Below are 19996 nucleotides of genomic sequence, written 5' to 3' on the forward strand. Positions count from 1 at the left end.
ATATAAAAAGGTAACAATTGAGCTATTTCGCTTCCTCTGTTATCCATGAAGGCTTTGCCAGTCTATTACAGCACAGGGAATATTTAATTATTAATGGGCACAGTTACATCAGCAACCAATAGAGGGGAGCTCCAAAACTTTTAAGATGTTGAATAAAATCGTTAGAAAAACAGAAAATCCATTTCAAGAAAGGCACTTAAGTGGCCACGGCTTCCAGTGAACCTCACACAAAACAAGAGTTTGGGTCTAACCTGAGAAATTTGCTCAGTGTGTCATTTCTCCTTTAACATAAAACTTCCAAATGTGCCTTGGAGGAGCTGTTTAACTCACAAACTGTTCATAGGAGAGTGCAAAAAAATGATGACTCACAGGGTACAGGAGCAAAGCAGGGGCCTTTTCTCTCACCACTTGTAGACAGGAGTGTACAGAAAGGAAAAGCTTCGTCAGCCAAGCTGAAGATGATCAAAACAACTCAAATTGCTTCAAGAGCTCAGCTGCCATGCAGAAACTGAGAACAAAACTGAGACTGCCCAATATATTTTAGAGGAAAAGCCTGAATAGACATCCTAGGTTCACACTCTTGATAAATTCGTGTGATTCTCTTCTGTTTCTCTGAGAATGGCCAATTTTTTCTCCCCCATTCAAAGTCTTGGTGCATGTTGTAACTTCTATTTATATTTCTATCTATCTTTATTACATGCTAATATCTCAAAAACAGAGATACAGCATTACTGAAGAGATGTTTATGTTGCTTTTCAAGAGATGTTTTTAATACCTGATGTCAGTTTTTCAAAGAGAAAGAGCAAAGTCTTTAACATGACCTGCTGCGGGTATCCCAAAGAGATTTCCTTAATTAGATACTGACATGTCACCTTCTAAAATCTAATTCACATATCAAATACACCCTAAATAAATACCATGAATTACAGAATCAACAGAATTCTGTAAAATGAAAAGACCTTTGAGATCACTGAGTCCAACCAATGAGTGAGACGTTCTCCTTTGCAAGGACAAGTGTCCAGTGCACTCCCACAGTGATTATTCTGTTTATTATTACTCCCACTGTTTATTCTGTTTATTATTATATGATTAAAATAATTCCACTATTTTAATCATGGAATCATTGATAGGTACCGACATTATCCAGCTTTTAGTAAATCCTTTGCTAAATCTCTGAAAAGAGCTTACTTAAGGGGAAGATTTTTGATTTCAGGTCATATTTCCTAATATTCCTTTGGTTTAACTCCCCTGATATAATTGTGATAATAATGTCAGTGACTTATAATTGCTCCAAAGGCTCGTTGTCAGTAATTAATTCATTTTCTCTTCCCTGCCAGTCCCCTTATCCAACAGGAGGTACAGCCAGGACGCTCTGCCCGAGGCCTTCCCGAGCTGCACCGCGCCCGTGCCGGGCAGGTACAAAGAGGAGCTTTACGAATCTGGCATCATGAAACACAACAAAACAGAGCCCAGGCTCCAGCCCCCTCCCCACCTCATCAAAGAGGAGAACAAGCTGCCTTTTAACAGAGACCTGCAAGAAAAAATGAGCATCAACGAGGGCTCCTTCTCCAACTCCTTGCTGCCCAAATCCGAGTGCTGCCAGGCCAAAGCCATGGGACAGCTGAGCCACCTGCTGCCCGTGCCCTCGGTCTACGAGCAAAGCAGGAGGATTTGTGTCAAAGACCCCAAATTTGGGCACATCAGCCACCACCCAGTGAGCCTGGAGGAACTGGAGAGCAGCGAGAGGATGAGCATGAAGCTCGACCAGGAGGCCGAAAGCGAGCGGCTGATGGATGTGAGGCCCTCTGGGCAAGTCCCCTTCGTGCTCCTCAACTACCACCACGTGCTGGCCAAACATGGAGCTTTCCAAACTTCCTCCTGCACAGCCACGGGACACGTGGGAGAAAATTACAGCTACAATTCTGAGGAAGTCAACACGTTTATTTACAAAAACCAAAGCCCCTCCTCAGCGTCTTCTCCAGAAACCCACAAGGAATCTGCACTACCCCATTATATTGGGACTTCTGTCATTATTGCCAACGGCAGGTGACGGCAGCTCAGGAGGGTTTTGTGTATAATTAAGAAGCCAAACTGTCATGATTTGCAAAAAAAGAAAAAAGAAAAAAAAAAAAAAAAGCATGAGGAAACATGGTGACATTTACTGAGCAAAGCTGGAGGGCAGTGAGGGACAAACTGGGACAAACTGGTGAGTTCCTGGCAGGCCACGAGTTGTGGTGGTCAGGAAAATCCCCTCCATCCCCTGCCGTGCTTCGGTGTCCCAGAGAAAGCTCTGGTGCCAGGGAGAAGCCAAGTTCCAGATCTTATTTTTATTATTCTATAGTGTGCAACAAAAGGAAATGAGAGGTGTTATATGCAGAGGTTTATATGAAGAACTTTTTTTTTTTTTTTCTTAACCCCTCCTTAAAATAAACTCAAGATTTCTTTTTTTAAATAATTATCATAAAATACGCGTTCTAGTTTAGGGTTTTTTTGACAAATTGTGTGAAACCTCGCATCAACTCTCCACCCAACCCCCTGACAAATGGACTTTATTGAGAGAGAGGTGATTTTGAGCGACCACAACACAGCTGCACTCCCCAAACAGGAAAAAAATCTTATTTATTAATTACCAAAAAATTTTAAAACTAAATAAATCAAGCCTAAATTTGATTTATTGAACACAGATTTCAGTGTTCTGAGATTGTTGCCACCACCATTTATCTTGACAAGGGACAATATGACAAATTAATAGGTACAAAGATAGGTATTACAGGGTTACAGGTCTTGTCATGGCAAATTGGGACAAATTATGGAGCAGGAACTAATTCCCCACAAATAAGCAAAGGAAACTCCTAAATCCTGTGTTTCCCTGAGTATTCTGGGGGAAGGCTGTGCAGATTTTCAACCCAGCTAGTCACAAATACATCTTAATAACAGCACCAGAAATGTTTTCTTTATAGCCAAGAGAATAATGAACGTTTATGCCTTATTTTGAGCTTACCAGTAGAATTGTGAGCCTTGAAAGGTCCAGTTCTTAACACACCAAACTTCCTCCAGCATAAATCCTGTTGTCAGCACAAAGGTAGGGCTGGAATTCCCCGATTTGAGCACTTCACAAATCCCAAACAGCACATTTGGAACACTCACATTTGGCCCAGCCAGCCAGGAATCAATTTCCACCCCTTTATTTTTAGTTCTTTGTAGAGGATGGATCTGTGTGAGTTTAATTGACAACACTCAGCCCACTTCCCCAAATGTTGTGAGTGGATAAAAAACAACAGAAGACTCCCTAAACAATAAATGTTGCTGTAGATCCCACTCAGCTCCTTTCTTACCCCAATCCGAGCCTAATTCAGAATTTTTCAAACTCTTTCATAAGACTCTAAAGAGAACTTCACTGAGGAAACCTTGAGCACCCTGGGATGGTGGAAGGTGCACATGGCAGGGGTTGGAACTGGATGATCTCTAAAGTCCCTTCCAACCCAAAGCATTCCATCATTCTTTGAAGAAAATTCCTGCCTGGCTTGTGTAGTATGGGAAAACCACTTGCTCATGGATTGCACCTTGTCAGAAAAATCATAATGCAATACTCAGTCCTAAAAATTCCCCATCTTTCCTATGCAGCAGTAATTCATCCTAGAATGGTTTGGGCTGGGAGGGACCTTAAGGCTCAGCCAGTTCCAACCCCCTGAAATGGGCAGGGAACTTTCCATCACAATACAGGAATAAAGTTATTTCCTTCTGTGTATGAATTTTTACTGCTACGAGTACACAAAAATACTTTAAAGGCAAATGTTTTAAAACAATTTTCAGCGTTTTCATTGCTTCCTATTAAAAGTTAACAGAGGTTTTATTATTAAGTTAATGTTCACTTGCAAGTGAGCTTGAACACTCTCAGTTGTCTGACTTTTTCAATTACAGGAAAAATACATTTTGTGCTAAACAGAACAAAAAAAGCCAAATCATTGATTACAAAAAAAACCCAAACCAGAACCAACCCAGCAGAGTCACTCCCTCTGTAACCTCGGTTTGTTTAATGCTGGAGAGGCTGGCAAGCCTCCAGAAAAGCTGTAAATGTGGATTATCATCCTGCTGACCCCATAAATCAAAGCCAGGAGACACCAGTTGCTTTTCCAGTGGCTGTGGGTAAGAGCCCTCCCAGCCCCTGCTCCTCATAAACGACCCCACCTCCAGCAAAGATAATTATGCAAAGACTCCTGGGTTAATTGTGATCAATTAAATGAAACCCATGCCCTACAAAGGAGCCACTGGCATTGCTGGCATCATTAAAAAGAAACCTGATGCCCAACCCCTCCTGCTGCACTTTCTCCCTCAGTGGCACTGCTGCATTTCGGTGTTCCTGGAAGTCCTGCTCACTATGGAAACACAAAAATTAGGCCGTGGTTGAAAAAAAAGGCCACTGATATTTTTCAGCACAGTATTTTCCACCTTGTTACTCCCACTTCCAGGCTTTATTCCAGGAGCCTGAGCAGAGGAGGTGTTCCATCATTCTCCCCCAGGTGTTTTAGGGGAGGTGATGCCCAGGCACAGGAAATTTCCCCGTGAGGCAATAATGAACCAATGATGAACTCACAGCTGATAACGCAGGGGGAGGTTCAGAAAAGATGGCAAAAGCAAATGTGTGAAAGATGTTTTTTCCTGCCACTCCAAAATTTAAACAGGAATCCCGTGCTCCCATCTGGGAGTAAATTATATTGGGAGAAAACCAGGATTTTTGGTCAGTTAAATTACAGATGTTCTCAGCACACAGTGCAGAGCAGGGCACTGACATCACAGGGGCAGTGTTTTAACAATGAAAAATGGTTTCAGTAAGGAAAAATAATTTTTTTAATAATTAAAAAAAAATTATGGCACTGAAGGGGAGTGTGAATAGAAATATATTATGAATAATAACCTCATTTCTCTTTAGTATTTGAGCCACACCTTTGTCGTGAGATTCCTCAGGATTTTAACTCTCAGGGGAGTTCAGACCTGGCAAGAAGATCATGGAAAATGGGAGAAGGAGAGTGAGAGAGGGAATAATTTACCAAAATCATGGAAAATTTGGGTTGGGAGGGACTTTAAAGATCTCGTTCCAACTCCCTGCCAGTCAGGGAATCTTCCACAAGACCAAAGTAAAGCTGGAGAAGTGAATCCCAGACTGAAGTCTCCACGTTTTCATCCTCCTAACAGCAGCAGTGCAATGGAAATAAAATAAGGTAACAAGGTAACAGATTTGTCCCCAGGTCTCTGTACCCTGTGACTTGAAAAAAAAGGTAATTTAAGGAAATGAAGCACAATGGGTGCAAAATTGGGGAATTCATCCCTGAACGTGCAAATGAACGGGAAATCTGCCAGAATTTCTCCAGAAATCTCAAAGCAGGACATAAATTCTTTTTTTTCAGCATTTCAATCACACTCCAAAAACGCCACAGAGGAAATGTTACTATTCCATTTTTTCCCTGAATGTTAGATTTTGCTTTTTGTTTGGGGTTTTTTTGTTGTTTTTTTTTTTTCTTTTTTTTTTTTTATATGATGCAGATTAAAGCTATTTGGCAAGTGTAGGTGAAGAAGCACGCAACCCAACCAACCTATTCATGCTCAGAATTATGTATGTATTCCCTGAAAACATAAAGCATTTTTGCTTATTTATTATGTAAAACAAAACGGTTAAAATGGTAATAAAATCCTGTAGCCAAAGGAAAACTCTGTTGAATTTCTCTTTTTTTTTTTTTTAACTACAAAACAAAGCATTTCACAAAGGGCAATGGTTCAGATTTGAAAATTTATTTCAGCAGTCCCGTGTTCCATAATTGACAATTAATGACCTAGAAAACACACAGATTTTTTTCTCAATTTATTGTATTTTTGCCACGTTGCCTTTTAATTGAAGACACTTGGAGGATGCAAATAACACAGAATCACTAATGAGATACTCAATACTTGACAATTCTTCCCTGCAGTTCTCTTTTCTCCATCATTTTTTGACCTCTGCTCTTTCCTGGGCCCAGATTTAATTTCTTTGACCAAGGCAGTGCATTCCCAGCACCACTTACACATGCAAATGCTCTTATCAAACCAAGTCACCCCCAGGAAGCAGCACAAATCTTGCCCATGACAGATATTTTGATTAGAGAGAGCTCCCAAGGAGTTGCAAAAAGTAATTTTTTTTTAGGCTGCTGATGCAGCTGAATCAGAGAAAGTGGAGAAATGAATTTTTGTCCAGTGAAGCAGCAGCAGAAAGAATTAAACGCTTTAATATTATTTCCAGGTAATAGCCCTTGATTTGCTGGATATATTTAAAAAAAAAAAACCCTCTGAAGTCTTATAAAACCTTTACTAGAAGCGAGATGTGCTGCCTGAGCTCTGAAATGTGAAGTACATTATTACTTTTTCAAATCTTTGGAAGCAGCTTTGTTGCTGACTGGGCACGACCCACCCCGAACACGCACACGTGCCAACACACCCAGAGGTTTTCCTATCAATAAACAACCCCCACAAATGTTTTCACCATGAGAAATGTTCTAGCAGAGGCCAGCAGGAAAAAAATGAAGTCACAGAAATATGGACAGCGTAATAAATGGGTTTTTTGAAAGCACTTCATCAAGAAAATAGTTTAAGATATGACCTCAGCCTCACAATGGAAGAGGTGTTTTACTAATCCAGACAGCTGAATGAAATGAAACATTTTCAGTGCATTATTCCCGGGCCTGGAGTTGTCTGGATCTCTCCATCCCCACATCCAGGGACACCCCACACCACATTTGTCTGTCACACATAAAGAACAAGAAAAACAAGGATTTTCCTGCAAAAATGTTGTGGCTTTGTGGGCGTGCCGAGTTTGGCAGAGGAAGAGTCAGACTCCTGTGCTTCCCATCTACCTGACAGAGGTCAGGGGCTTCTCCAAGGACTCATCCACAAGGACTTTATCCAGCTGCTCTTTGTCCCATGGGAATTCTCCTTGTCTTTGGTTCTTCCAAAGGGAAAGCAACAAACCCTTCCTCCAAACCCAGGCTGGAAGCCTGAGACAGCAGAAGAGGCCACTGAAAAGGCAAAGTGGTTCCCACAGCACCCCCTGTGCTCTGGCACATGCAGGTTTGGGGAGTTCTCCCTTGTGGGAAGGAAATTCCGCGCTAAATTTCTCCCCAGTGCAAAAATTTTGGGAATAACCTGACAACTCCAGGTGAGAACAGAACCAGCTCATCATTAAGGCAGCTACAAAGGAATGCTAAACAACAACAACCAGGAAATGTGGCAGCATTTTGCTATTAAAAAATCCCTCTGCTGCTGCTCAGCCACTGAAGCTTTGCAAGTCCATTCTGCCCTTCTGAAATTCCCATGTTTTATCCTTTTCCCCATCTTTGTCTTTGTCCCTGGTGAAGGGAGGATGTGTTTTAAAGAAGCCACTCAAGTCCCAGCCTGAGGCATGACCTGGTTGTTCAATCCCTCCAGGCAAATCCTAAAGCTGAGACAGTTTTAGCTACAAATTCTGGGTTAAGGTGAAGTTTTGTAGGACTCTGTGGTTGGAAAAGCGGCACCAGAGCTCTGCTGTCCTCAGCTGTCCTGCAGCAGCACAGGTTGCTCGTGAAGGAAAAGGCAGAAAATAAGTGAGGATGCACCAGGAAGATGTGAGTGTGCACGTGCACACCCATTTTTTACAGATCTCTATATAAATATATGGGTTCTTCTCTTTATTGAAGCTTTGTTAAGCCAGGCTGGAGTTTCAGTTGATTACAACATGCATCGATATTGAATTCTGAAATCAAAGGTAGCTGCCAAACGTTCTCAGCCCGAAGCAGTTTTGAAAGCATCTGGTGTGAAAAAAGCCAACGTTGGTGTATAAATTTAATTATGGCAATTAACAGCTGGCTGTGCAGTTCTAGGAGATGCTGGTGTGCAGCTTCACATGATTTGGATCACGGGAGAAAAAAACCCCAGCAGGGTATGGACAATCAGGACAAATCTGTGAGATGGAGCAGGAAACCCTAAATGTAACAGGGACAACTTAATTTCTACTCTTGCTGCCAAACCACCTAAACCCTAATAAGTGAGGATTGGTCAAAATTGCCATTACAGACAAGTTTCCTTCTTTTAAGACTTCTGGGCTTTGTAGCTGAAACAACCTAAAATGTTTGGATTGTTTATGAGGTGAACTTTAACCTAAAAACCCCATTTCTGGCTGGCAGACAGTAGTTTCCTCTCTGGAAACCAATTTGGCTGATTCTCCATGAAAAAAAAGAAATGAAGGCAGCCACATCACACCTGGGACAAACCTGCTTAGCACAGAATTGTCTGGGGAGCTGTGGTGGCCAAGTCTCCTTGGGAGAAAACCCCGCCGAGGCACCGGAGCTCCCACGTGGCTGCTCCAGAATTCCCAGGCTGTTCCCCCACCTGGAAATGTGCAGGCAGCCCCAAAATGAGCTGCTTTCAAGTCAGCAGGTGTTAAAACTCTTGCTTTTAGTGCTTAGCAGCAAATCCAGACAGCGGCTTGGGAAAGGGGGTGACAACAGAACTATGGAAGAGAATTTGGACACAGGGGAACGGTGGGATTTCTCTTTTTCACCGGAGTACTTGTTTGCAGCAGGGAATTTCATTTGTTCTCTTTATTTATTCATTCACTTAACTTCATTGAGATCATAATATAATTACCACTAAATTCTAAATTAATTAGAGGTTCCCTCCCCTGATAATGGGATTCTGCAATAACTTGGGTGTGACACTGCTCCAGTGGGTTTTTCTTCCAGGGGCTGAAACCTCGTGGAAAACCATGATTTAAAGGACAGGTGAGATGATTTACTCAGATCCAACTGCCTAAGGAGAGCAGAGTGCAAGTCACTTGGATAACCAAGCTCCTAAGTGCTGATGGAACACTCTCCCAAAAACTCAAGGCAGCCATTAAGAGCTGCAGACCTGAGATCAAAGCACAGGTTGGTAAATTATTGTAGAGGTCTACAGAGAGAAGAACCAAATCAGCAAGGATCTTCACTTAGACCTGGAGTTAAGCACAGTGGTGATCCCAGCAATTCAGGAGTATGTGATGTTCCAGCTGGTTTTAGTGCAGACAACACAAAAAGCAGGATTCAGTTAAAAAAAACCTGAAGTGAAAAAGTAAATATTGTCCTGCATTGTCCTAAAGTATCATAAAACCACAGAAACAAAAAAAAGGAAATATTTAGCCACTTCTGTCTCTCCATTTACAGGGTGTAAATGAAGAGAAAGTTCTGTTCACTACAAATACTCCTTTGCAGTCAGACTCCTCTCAAAGATCCTTACAAAGAATGCCAACATAGGTGTGCTTTAAGGTTAATAAAAAGAACAAAGGCCTTTAGCTACGAGACCACAGCCTCTTTTCAGTTGCTGAAGTTATCCATGGCAAACACAGAGACAGCAGAAAATCAGAAGGAAAAAATGAAACTTTCAGTGACCCTTCCCGCCTTGCACAGGTTTAGGTGACGGTGCCCAGTACTAAAGAGCTCCCTGAGGGCTGTCAGTGCTTGGGGACAATGAGGTTCCTCAGCATGTCAAAGGAGTTGCCATCTGGGTGCACAGACTCGACGCCCTTGCCCTCCTCGTGCACCTGGAGGTATCCATAGTCATCTATCCCAACGATCCAGGCAAGCGGGCCCTCCTCACCGCGGAGACGGACCTGCTTCCCGCTGCAACGGAGAGAGTTCTGTCAGCAGCTCCTGCGTGGACACCCAGCACTTCAGAACACCTCAGAGGACTCAGCAGAATCACTGAATGAATCCCAGACTGGTTTGAGTTGGAAGGAACTTAAAGATCCTCCCATTCCATCCCCGACACCCTCCTCTATCCCAGGTTGCTTCAAGCCTTGTCCAACCTGGCCTTGGGCACTTCCAGGGATCCAGGGGCAGCCACAGCTGCTCTGTGCCAGGGCCTTGCCACCCTCATGGGAAAGGCTTCACCCTCTAACAGAGTATTTGATTCCCCACCTCACTGGCTCCTCACACAGAATGACTTTTCAGCAGCAGTTTCTACCTGCTTTGATTTCCTTTTGTGGAACGAATGGAGTTGGAGTTAATCCAAATAGTCCTTTTTTTTTCCCCCTAAAAGTACAGCAGCTTCATCTAACTCAAACCAAATCATTCCCAATTCCCTCTGTTTGGAGATGATAGATGTAAAATACCTGGAAGCTTTCTTTAACTCATGCTAGTCCACTGATTTTGGTATGTGCTACTTTAATTGTCCCTTAAAAATGTGCATCCTGCTTGGGAGTGTATTTTAATTATTCACCCGTATTAAAGGGAAATTAGTGGGAAAAAAGACAAAATATTCGGGAGTTCTTCCACCAATTATTAAAAGAAAGTTTGAGAAGAACATAATTCTTACCTGTGTATCCAATACTTGTAGTACTGGGGAAGAACTCCATTGGGCCCCTTCTCCTGAAAAATCTCTATGAGCCTCTCCAGCACAGTCACAGTCCTTGCAATGAGACAGTCTGCACTCAGAGGCTTCAGCTCTGTCCCCTCTTCCTTGTTAAACTTTGCAATGAGATCATTGATGCAGATGGTGGGGTTGCTGTTATTCACATTAAAGCCAAAGCCTGGAGAAGACAAAGAGAAGGACACAATCAAAGAGACAAACTCTTTGTTACCACCACAGCCAGCACTTGATTCACCTGCTCCATACATAATCCCTCAGGACGGCTTTCAGAGCTGCTTTAATTCAGCCTCTTACACCTTTGAATCTTCTTACTCCTGTAATTACAGTTCTCAGTTCACATTTTGCTCCTTGCCCTCAAAATGCCTCCTCAGATTTACAGAAGCAAATCCAGGACAGCCTTTCAACCACACCCCACCCCATAAGAGAGGGTTGGGAAGAGGATAACCTGCACCTTGGTTCCAAAACCATCCAAGTGAGACATTCTTTTACTCCCTGGAAGCTGGCATGTCCTCAGCCCACTCACAGAACAACTGATCCTACTGTAAGATGGAGTTTTATCTTCCAGTCTAACATTTAGCTCAGAGACCTTTCCGTTTACTGCAGTGAGCTGAGTGCCCTTTCCAAAAATCCAGCCTTTTCTCTCGGCTGTTAAGCCTTGTTTGGCTTGCTCTGCAAAGCCCAGAAGATTTGACTTTAACTTTGTGAGACTCCAGTTTGCCTAATCTATCTCACCACAGCATATCCTTTAGAAGCCTCAAGCCTCTCACTGAGATTTCTCCAGCTGGAATAATGTTGGCAGAATGCCTCCCTCGTTTAAATATGGCTCCTGGGGCCTTTTCTGCAGCCTGCTGGAACAGGCTTCGAGGGATGTAAAGAAATATATTGTATTACCTGTTTATTTTTTTCTCCTAATAATTTGGGTTTTTTTTCTTTCCTCAGACATTTGGGATAAAACCCCCCTGTCTGTCAATCAGGTTTGGACACGATGCAGCTCCATCTGCAAGGAGGTGCAGTGCCTTGTTTTGTAAACTTGCTATTAATAATTCATATATGGAGGTAATTTGTATTAACTTTGAGGAGAAGGATCTCTTCAGTGAAAAGGAGTTTTTGATTTTTAACAAGTCAGAGAGTGCACACAAACAAGGCCCAGTGATCCCAACACACCAGTCCTGTGGAAATGAGCTGAAATGGGTTACTGGAAAGAGATAAAGGAAAATGAACTGGAAAATCCAACGAGCTGTGCCAGCAAATCCCAACCCAGCCTTTTGCACTCCAGTACAGCACAAGGGAAGAGAGACACCCTGGCCATTAAGCTGTGATTGGTCCTGGCAGGGGGTCACAGGGCCTTGGGGTCCATCAGCAGCCTCAGGATCACCGCTCAGCAATCCAAAAACTGGGACACAACACACACCCTGAGACCAGGAGCTCTGCTGAGGCACAAAACCTGGGAGTGAACGCAGTGAGGAAAAGGCAGCCGGGGAATTTGAGAAACATGAGGTGCTCGGGGCTCTGGGGGCATCTCTGCAGTGTCCATGTGAGAACTGAGCATTCAGCAGCGCCCCTGCAGTGCTGATGTGGCTGATGGATGTTCCAGTGGTGGATCCATGAGGATCCGGGCGTGCCTGAGCAGAGGCAGAGGAGCGTTCGCAGGTCACGCTCGCTGGCTGTCCCCTGCATTCCACCGGTGCTTGGCTCCTCCGCCTGTTCCGAGTCTGGCCCTCACATTAATGGTGTATATTCTTCTCAGAACTCCTCTTCCAAAAGTCCCAACACCGTAAAGTTCTTAAATTTGAAATTTCAGGTTGAAAAAAAAGGTTCTTTGGTTGGGCTTTTTTAAAACCGTGTTTAAAAGTCTCGGCATGGACCGTGTCATCTGCACGTTTGTCTTTGATCTTATTCTCCTGAGGTCCTTCTTGGAGCAGTGAAGCCACAGAGATGATCTTTGATTTTCATCATTATCCTCATTTATGGGAGATTTTCCAGGAATGCCATGGAAAGAGTGAATTCAGTGACAGGACGTGGCACTCGGTGCTCTGGGCTGGGGACAAGGTGGGCATGGGGCACAGCTGGGACTGGATGAGCTGGGAGGGCTTTTCCAGCCTCAGGGATCCTGGGATTGTGTCTAGCTAAGGATCCTGCACGGCTGTAGAAAAGGTGTGATGGGTCTGGCACACCTTTCCTGCTGGGGAAGCTGAATGCCATCACTCCTATTCATACAAAAACTTGTCCTGAGTCCCCTCTAGTATTCCCAATGAAATACATCACTGGAATGATGGAAAAGATCCTTGGATTCATATGGAACAAGGAGGTTGCAATTTTAAAAGCTCCCAGGTGAAAACAGACTGATGGAAATGGACATTTATTTATACCTCAGACCTACCACTCCTGTGGATATCAGAGAGAATGGATACAGAAAGTCTCCATTTGAATTGGAATGTTTTGGAGTTTAGGGTAAGAAATACAAGGTCCAAACCAAACATGGAAAGTGCTTAAGAGATACTTGATACAATGAACTATTTTGGGTCTGTTTCTACTTTCCTTGTGTTAACCAGGCTGTAGAAAAACATGGAAGCTGTAAATGGTTGATGGGGTACAGAGAGACTTCTTAAATTTCGGCGCAATTTCCATTTTGTTGATGCAGATTACTTACAAAATGAAGATATAAATTGAACAGAAAATGTCATGTCTGGGCATGTCTCACAGGAGAAGGTGATTTTTTCAACTCTTTTGCTTGTTTGCACCTCTAAAAACACAGAACTTTGACAGAAACAACATCATGACCACTCCATCTTTGCAAGATACTTTACTTGTGCTACATTCAAATATCGATCAAACGTTGTCATCTTTTTCTTTAACCTTTTACACTTGCTAAGGAATTTTCTTTCAATTTTTTAGACACAGAAGAGACAATTATTTTTGGAACCAGACTCTGGTAGGTTTCTAAGCTGATCTGGGATGCTGTTGGTTAGGGGAAAAACTTCCTTATCAAATAGCAGGATGATTATCAGACTAGAGATGATACAAACATCTCGATAATTAAAAAATTAAGACATTGCTCTGTGTATGTAGCTCTTCCTCTCCTGATTTAAAAGGCATGTTCTTCGTTTAACTATTTGTCATGGTACAAAAAACACATAAATAGGAAAAAAAGGATGGAGTTTTCAGTCTATTCCATTGGTTTTGCCATAAATCAAGGAGGACAATTTCCCTCTCCCATGTAATGCTCTTTCTTTGAACTCTAGTACACCAATCCAGATGCCTGCATTTGTGTTTTCCTTGTCAAGCATATGGAATTATTAAGAAGAATGAAAACATTTACTCTTTGTGCTTCCTCTGGATTTAAGGTTGTGCTTTATTTCCTTATGCCCGCTGTCATTATCTGTTCTCGTCGTTGCCATTTTTACTGACACAGACATTGATAACAAAATCCCTCAGCAAAAAAAGCAGCACAGAAAAGCTTCAAAATAGACATTTACCAATGAGAATATGAAACGTTGTTTCAACGAGTGTTGAGTTGACCAGAACTCCACCGAGCTTCATCAGATCACTGTAGTAAATATCATTTGGCCACTTAACTCGCAGCTCAATGTCCTGAAGAAACAAAACCAGACATTTAGACACATTTATGGCTCATTCATCACTCTGAACCTGGAATGGTTTGGGTTGGAAGAGACCTTAAAGCCCATCCCATCCCACCCCTGCCATGGCAGGGACACCTCCCACTGTCCCAGGCTGCTCCAAGCCCCAATGTCCAGCCTGGCCTTGGGCACTGCCAGGGATCCAGGGGCAGCCCCAGCTGCTCTGGGCACCCTGTGCCAGGGCCTGCCCACCCTCCCAGGGAACAATTCCTGCCCAATCTCCCATCCAGCCCTGCCCTCTGGCACTGGGAAGCCATTCCCTGGCTCCTGGCCCTCCAGCCCTTGGCAATTGTCTCTCTCCAGCTTTCCTGCAGCTCCTTCAGGCCCTGCAAGGCCACACTGAGCTCAGCCCAAAGCTTCTCCTCTCCAGGCTGAACAATGCCAGCTCTCGCAGCCTTTCCTCCCAGCAGAGCTGCTCCATCCCTCTGCTCATCCTGGTGCCTCCTCTGGACTGGCTTCCAAGGATCCATGTCCTTCCTGTCTCAGCTCATCAGTCAGTCCTTGTTTTTAGGATTGCCACAATTACTGACTCTGCTGAACGAGCAGCAAGCAGGACCTTTGTTCTGGTCCTCCCAGAGCAGATCTGACGGCTCAGCTGGAAGTTCCACTGTCCGATGTTAATGCTGAGGATGCAAATGGGCTTTAAATCAAGAGAATGCTTGCTCTCCCATTCTGAGAACGGCAGAATCTCTCTCTAGTGAGGGAAGAGAAGAACACGCTGCACTTCCAGCGTATTTTGTGATATTTTGTGTGGTACCTGGTGAATCCACTCTGTGGCCAAGTCATGAGAACACCCAACTGACTCAGTTGTTCTGGCTGCTTGTTGTCACTTCAGTCACAGAGCTACTGTCTGGTGTCTTACAGGTGTGGGTTTCCCCCTTTATCACTGATAACACCATCTAACTCTGTCATACCTCCCATGTCTCCAGAGTCTCCTACAAACCTTTCCCCAGCGCAAGGAGCCAAGTTCTTCTCCATAACGAATATGAGTTGGTGATACTTTCTCTCAGAATGCTTTGATAGCACAATCAGGTAGTATTTCCTGTCAGTGAACGTGTCATGGATTCCTCCCTGGCTTTTAAATCTGTCAGGAAAGTAGACACGGACCCAGGTGCAGCTTTCACACATCCTGTAAAGGGATTTCATCCTCTACAATAGGAGGGAATGCGACTCTTGCAGTCCTGGAGCACCTCCCATAATTTGCCCCTAGGGATGCAGCAGTCATCGGCAGTGTTTCAAACTGCAGGAAGCACATTTGCTTTCTTTTTGTGTTTAAGTAGCCAGTGCAAAGTTCAGCCCAGCCCTGTGGTTTCAACGAAAGCTGCTCTACAGGGCTGGGATGTTGTCACACAGCACAGTTTTTGTTTCTGAAAGCGGGGAGAGGTTTAGGACATTTCTGAAGTATTTATGTGGTTGTGAACTGGGATTTCTCCTGTCTGCTGAATTTCCTTTCTGAAATTCAGGATGTCACTGTCTCCCTGGCTGGTTCCTGCATGGTTCCTCAAGCAGGGTTCAGTTTTCAGTAGCATTGGTGGAGCACTTCAGGAGGATTCTCATTATGAGGAGCAGTTGACAGTATCACCTTTGGTGTGGCAAAGAGGTAGAGAAAATTCTCCCCCTGTGCCCCTGTGCTCAGGTGAGAGCCCACCTGCAGAGCTGCCCCAGCCCTGGGGCCCAGCACAGGGATTGGAATGATCTTTAAGGTCCCTTCCAACCCAAACCATTCCAGGATTCCATGACTCTGTAGATTATCCCACTGTTTGTGGCTGCTGCAGTTGGCATGACACGGACATAAAGAAAAGCTCTGCAGTACTTGAGTCTAAAGGGGAAATTTAAGCACCAAGTTTTTGATAAATTTTTGAATTTTCTTGCTGTAACATATTTGAATCCAGACCTTTAACTCTGGTTTCCCCCCCTGCCAAGGGCTGATGTCCCCTCAGTCTCAGCAGATCTGTCCTGGTCACAGAAAGCTCTTTACTCTCCCAAAGCTCAGCGCAGTACACACATTATTGATCCACGTTTTTTTACAACAATATTTGGTACTTCACTCACCTTTTTCCTCCTGAATGGAATAAAATTAAAAAATGCCACACTACACCAGGGCAGGCACACAGAAGCAAAACCACCTCTATTCATAAATTAGCTCCTTTCCCCAGTCAGCCCCGCATTTTATAAAACTAACTCTTGTCCCTTCGTTTTAAAGTGGTCAAATTATCCACTCCAGCCAAATATTTTATATTGCAAATTGTAGCCTGAAGCATTTTGGTTTTACAGTCAGGTTATGAAGCACTGAAGTTCGAAGGTTTTAATAGAAAGGCTGACAGACCCTAAACTCCAGCAAAGCTACTGGGTGCCACTATAATAAAGTTCATGTGTAAATGTGTATAAGTCATTGATTTTCTGTAATATAGGAAACATATGCTTTAGTTAACTACTTCTGTAAAATACCAAAGTTTTATAGTTAGCAAATATTAGGAAATGGTAACATTAAAAAGGAGATATATGAGGTGATGAAGAAGACTGGTTCTTCATTTTAATACTGATGACAGGACACTTGATTCCCTCTCGAGAGCAATTCTCCTAAGTTCTTGCTTTAGAAATCAGTTTTTCAACCTTAAACAAGGGTTGGAAAAATCTTTTAAAAGGGATAAAGTGACCACTGAAACAGCACCAACAAAAAAGCAGAAAGGGATTTGTCAGTTTTATTCATTTTTCCCTCCTCCTCCTTCTCCTTCAAAATCAAAACAAATTAACTCTGCTGTTGGGCAAGCAAAATGGACTTTTTCTTTACTGCCGAGGATTGAGGCTTAAGTTTCATAAGATTATGAGTGCAGTTCACTTGATCAGCTCAGTAAAAAAATATTCAACATATGGATATGAGATTTCTTCAAACATATCAATAATCAAACATTAGCAAGGTGAAGTTTACCACTATCTCGGTGCTGAATGCTGCATTATGCATTCAGCCTTCTGCAAATAAAAGACACAGCTAAAATCTGAATTTAATGAAAATGGAAGCAGGATTTTTGAGATAAATTAGAAGGACATACCTCATATCCTGGTATTGACCTGACTGCCTCTACCACTGCCAAGGACACCAGGTGTTGGATAAAAGGAATTCTCTGGCCTAGGTTGGAATGTAGAGGGATGGAGATGTGCAGAGTGGACAGGGCACAGCCCACGGGACTGAGCCAAACATTTCCACCACGACCTGGGCAGGGAGAGGAGAAAAGGTAACTTCAACTCAAGAAAAGAATATTTATAAAAAGAGATCACTTTGTGAATGTAAATAACAACTAAAGAGAAAGATTTAAAGGTATCCATCCAAGAATCTAGCAGAAGTCCTTTAATGGAGTTTCCAAACTAAGTTTGAAAGGAAAAGGGTTAAAGTGCAAAGCTTTTTCTTCAAAAAACCTGGAAGTTTTTTAATATTCCCATGCCTGGAAGTGTTCAAGGCCAGGTTGGATGGGGCTCCAAGCAACCTGGTTTTGTGGAAGGTGCACCAGGGGGTGGAACAAAATGATCTTTAAGGTCCCTTCCACTTGGGCCATTCTGTAATTCTGTTCTGTGATTCCAGTGTACAAGCTGCTACTCAATTTCCCAGCATGTCCTAAATCCCCTGCTTCCAGGATTTTCCTGGTCTCTGCTAACAGACACATTTCAAAAGATCTTGCTTGGTTAAGTGGAGAAGCATTTGTGAAGATGCTCTGTGTGCATCCAGAAATGCATCCACACTCTGAACCATCCTGCACTGAAAGCCAGGAGATCATCTTTTCATGGATTTGTGCTCGGAAAAGCTTCTTGGGCCACACACTCTGCTCTTCCAGTAGAATAAATGTGGCTTTCAAAGAAGTGCCAGCATTTTTCTGGGCAAGAAACACGACTTGCTTACATTTATTTATCTGCTCAGGCAGGTCCTGCAGACTCAATCTTAGAGCAAGTCAAGCCCCAGTCTTGTTCCAGTTAACCCAGTTTTAGTTTTAATTTGGAGCTCTGACTTGCGTTACACTGAGTGTAGTGATGGCAGTTTTCGTGACTGGTGAAACTTTCTTGGCAGCAACCAGGAGACCACTAAATCATTTCTGCAAAAGCCACCAAACATCCTGAAAATGTTTACTTTGGTCTCTTGTGAACGTTTGGGTTTGGAGCTTGAATCCACAGTTTAAGCAGGAGGAGAGGAGGACATGCTTATTCCATGGATTATATTATCAAAAATGCTCATAATGCATCTTAAAATGTCCTATTTCGTGACTTTAATACACATTTATTAGTAAAATAAGGAAATTTACTCACCTTTCCCTTGTGTTTGTCGAACAGCCACCGCTATTAAACCCATCTCCTCAGGCAACTCGAACATTAACCTGCCAATTAAGGGAAAAAACCAAAAACCCCACATGCTTATCAGCTGCAACACTAAGCTACATTCATGAAAATCAAGGCTTAAATATCAGGTAATATTTTATGTTAACGTTGCACCTCCATTTTTTCAGCGAACATTTAGTCCTGACCCAAACCCATTAAATATTAAAAAAAGATTAACTGAAAAAAGATAATGTAAAACATTATTGTATCTGTTAGACTGAAATAAGTCAGAGCCATAGCTCATTTAAGTGCTGATAACACAGGTTTTGGATTTCTTCACTTTTTCCTGAAGTGCTCCTTTTTTTGGAGTCCCCATCTTCAGCAAGTGACAACCAGCAATTCTAAACATTTGTTTCTACTTACAGGGAATTTTTGTTCATACTACAAAATATAAGAGCAGCAGTTTCTGATTATTTAGAAAACCAATATGGTGGCAATAAAGCAGTTTAAAAGATACACTATCCCCTGAGAACTAATTATGATTTAACTACAGTAAATAAATCTACACCTTCTGAGAGCTCTAGAGAACACTGGCTTATTTTAGGCTTGTGTTCTGCTTTTAAAATAGTTTCACTTAAAAGAATACTAACTTTCCTCTGGGGATAAGTAGAAAGTGCACTTTAACACCACCAAATGAGTCAATGCTACACTTAAAAAAAAAAAAAAGAAAAGAAGAAAAAACCCTACTGTGAGAACTTTGTTCAAGCCACTTTAAAACAGATCTGAACTGTACTATGATCCTCCTCCATTTCACGTTTTCAGGACCAGTTGTTTAAGAGATAGAACACATTCAAGATGCTGCCTGTGAGGTAAGCCCAAAAAGTGATGTCTAGCCCACAAATCTGCTTCTCCCACGGGCACAAACGTGATGTTGTTCATTCCTATAAAAGCAATCTTGTCTCGGGGGTAAGAGCAGCCCAAATCAGAGAAAAAAGTACCATTGAAAATGATTTCCCCTGAATTTCAGATGGATTTGGGAGGCGTTTCAAGCTCTGCAATCGAGGAAGGCCATGGACCAGCTGTGAGTGTCCCACGGACACAATGTCTGTGCTGGTGACAAGATGAGCAAACATCCACCCACATGCTGAAAAATGGGACATCAGCAATTCCTGGGACTGCGTCAGCACCAAAATGCAAGAAACCCAGAGATTTCAGAGCATCTTTCAAATGCCTGACTCGCTTTCATGATGATCAGAACTGCAGGTTATAGGAGGCCCAGGCAAAGTCTGGATCACAAAAGCCTTTGCTAATGACAAATCACAGAATCCTGGGATGGTTTGGGTTGGAAGGGACCTTGAAGATCATCCAGTTTCACCCCCTGCCATGGGCAGGGACACACAAACCAGCAGGAGTTTTCCCACATTATTCTTGAGTCAGGGAGATGCCATCAAAGGCCAACAGCCAGAAAATCTCTTTGCCAGTCACTTTCCATGAGACACACCTTGATAATTGTGTCCTTTGCACACCGTGGATAACAAGCTGAGACCAGGAACACCTATCCACCACCTTTAGCAGGAAATTTTACCTCTTCTCATCACTAAATCACAGAATCACCAAGGTGGGCAGAGCCCTCCAGGATCACCCAGTGCCAC

At 43.0% G+C, this 19996-nt stretch overlaps 2 protein-coding genes across 2 annotated transcripts in view; one reads left to right on the plus strand and one right to left on the minus strand.

The window, feature by feature from the left end:
* Positions 1-5684, plus strand: part of SIM2 (SIM bHLH transcription factor 2) — a 54482-nt gene extending 48798 nt beyond the window's left edge. The window contains exon 11 of the mRNA XM_042021302.1: positions 1338-5684. Within this exon, the coding sequence (XP_041877236.1) occupies positions 1338-2050 (713 nt within the window). The 3' untranslated portion in view covers positions 2051-5684. The remainder of the gene's footprint in view (positions 1-1337) is intronic.
* Positions 5685-5766: 82 nt separating this feature from the next.
* Positions 5767-19996, minus strand: part of HLCS (holocarboxylase synthetase) — a 103109-nt gene continuing 88879 nt past the window's right edge. The window contains exons 5-9 of the mRNA XM_042021303.1: positions 18336-18403; positions 17093-17253; positions 13881-13995; positions 10351-10564; positions 5767-9656 (exon numbers count right to left, since the gene is read on the minus strand). Coding sequence (XP_041877237.1) covers positions 9488-9656; positions 10351-10564; positions 13881-13995; positions 17093-17253; positions 18336-18403 — 727 coding nt within the window. The 3' untranslated portion in view covers positions 5767-9487. The remainder of the gene's footprint in view (positions 9657-10350; positions 10565-13880; positions 13996-17092; positions 17254-18335; positions 18404-19996) is intronic.

The sequence above is a fragment of the Corvus kubaryi genome, unplaced genomic scaffold (genome assembly GCF_017639235.1).
Source record: "Corvus kubaryi isolate FWS band 111438036 unplaced genomic scaffold, C.kubaryi_AGA036_p1.0 37133, whole genome shotgun sequence".
NCBI classification, from domain to species: domain Eukaryota; kingdom Metazoa; phylum Chordata; class Aves; order Passeriformes; family Corvidae; genus Corvus; species Corvus kubaryi.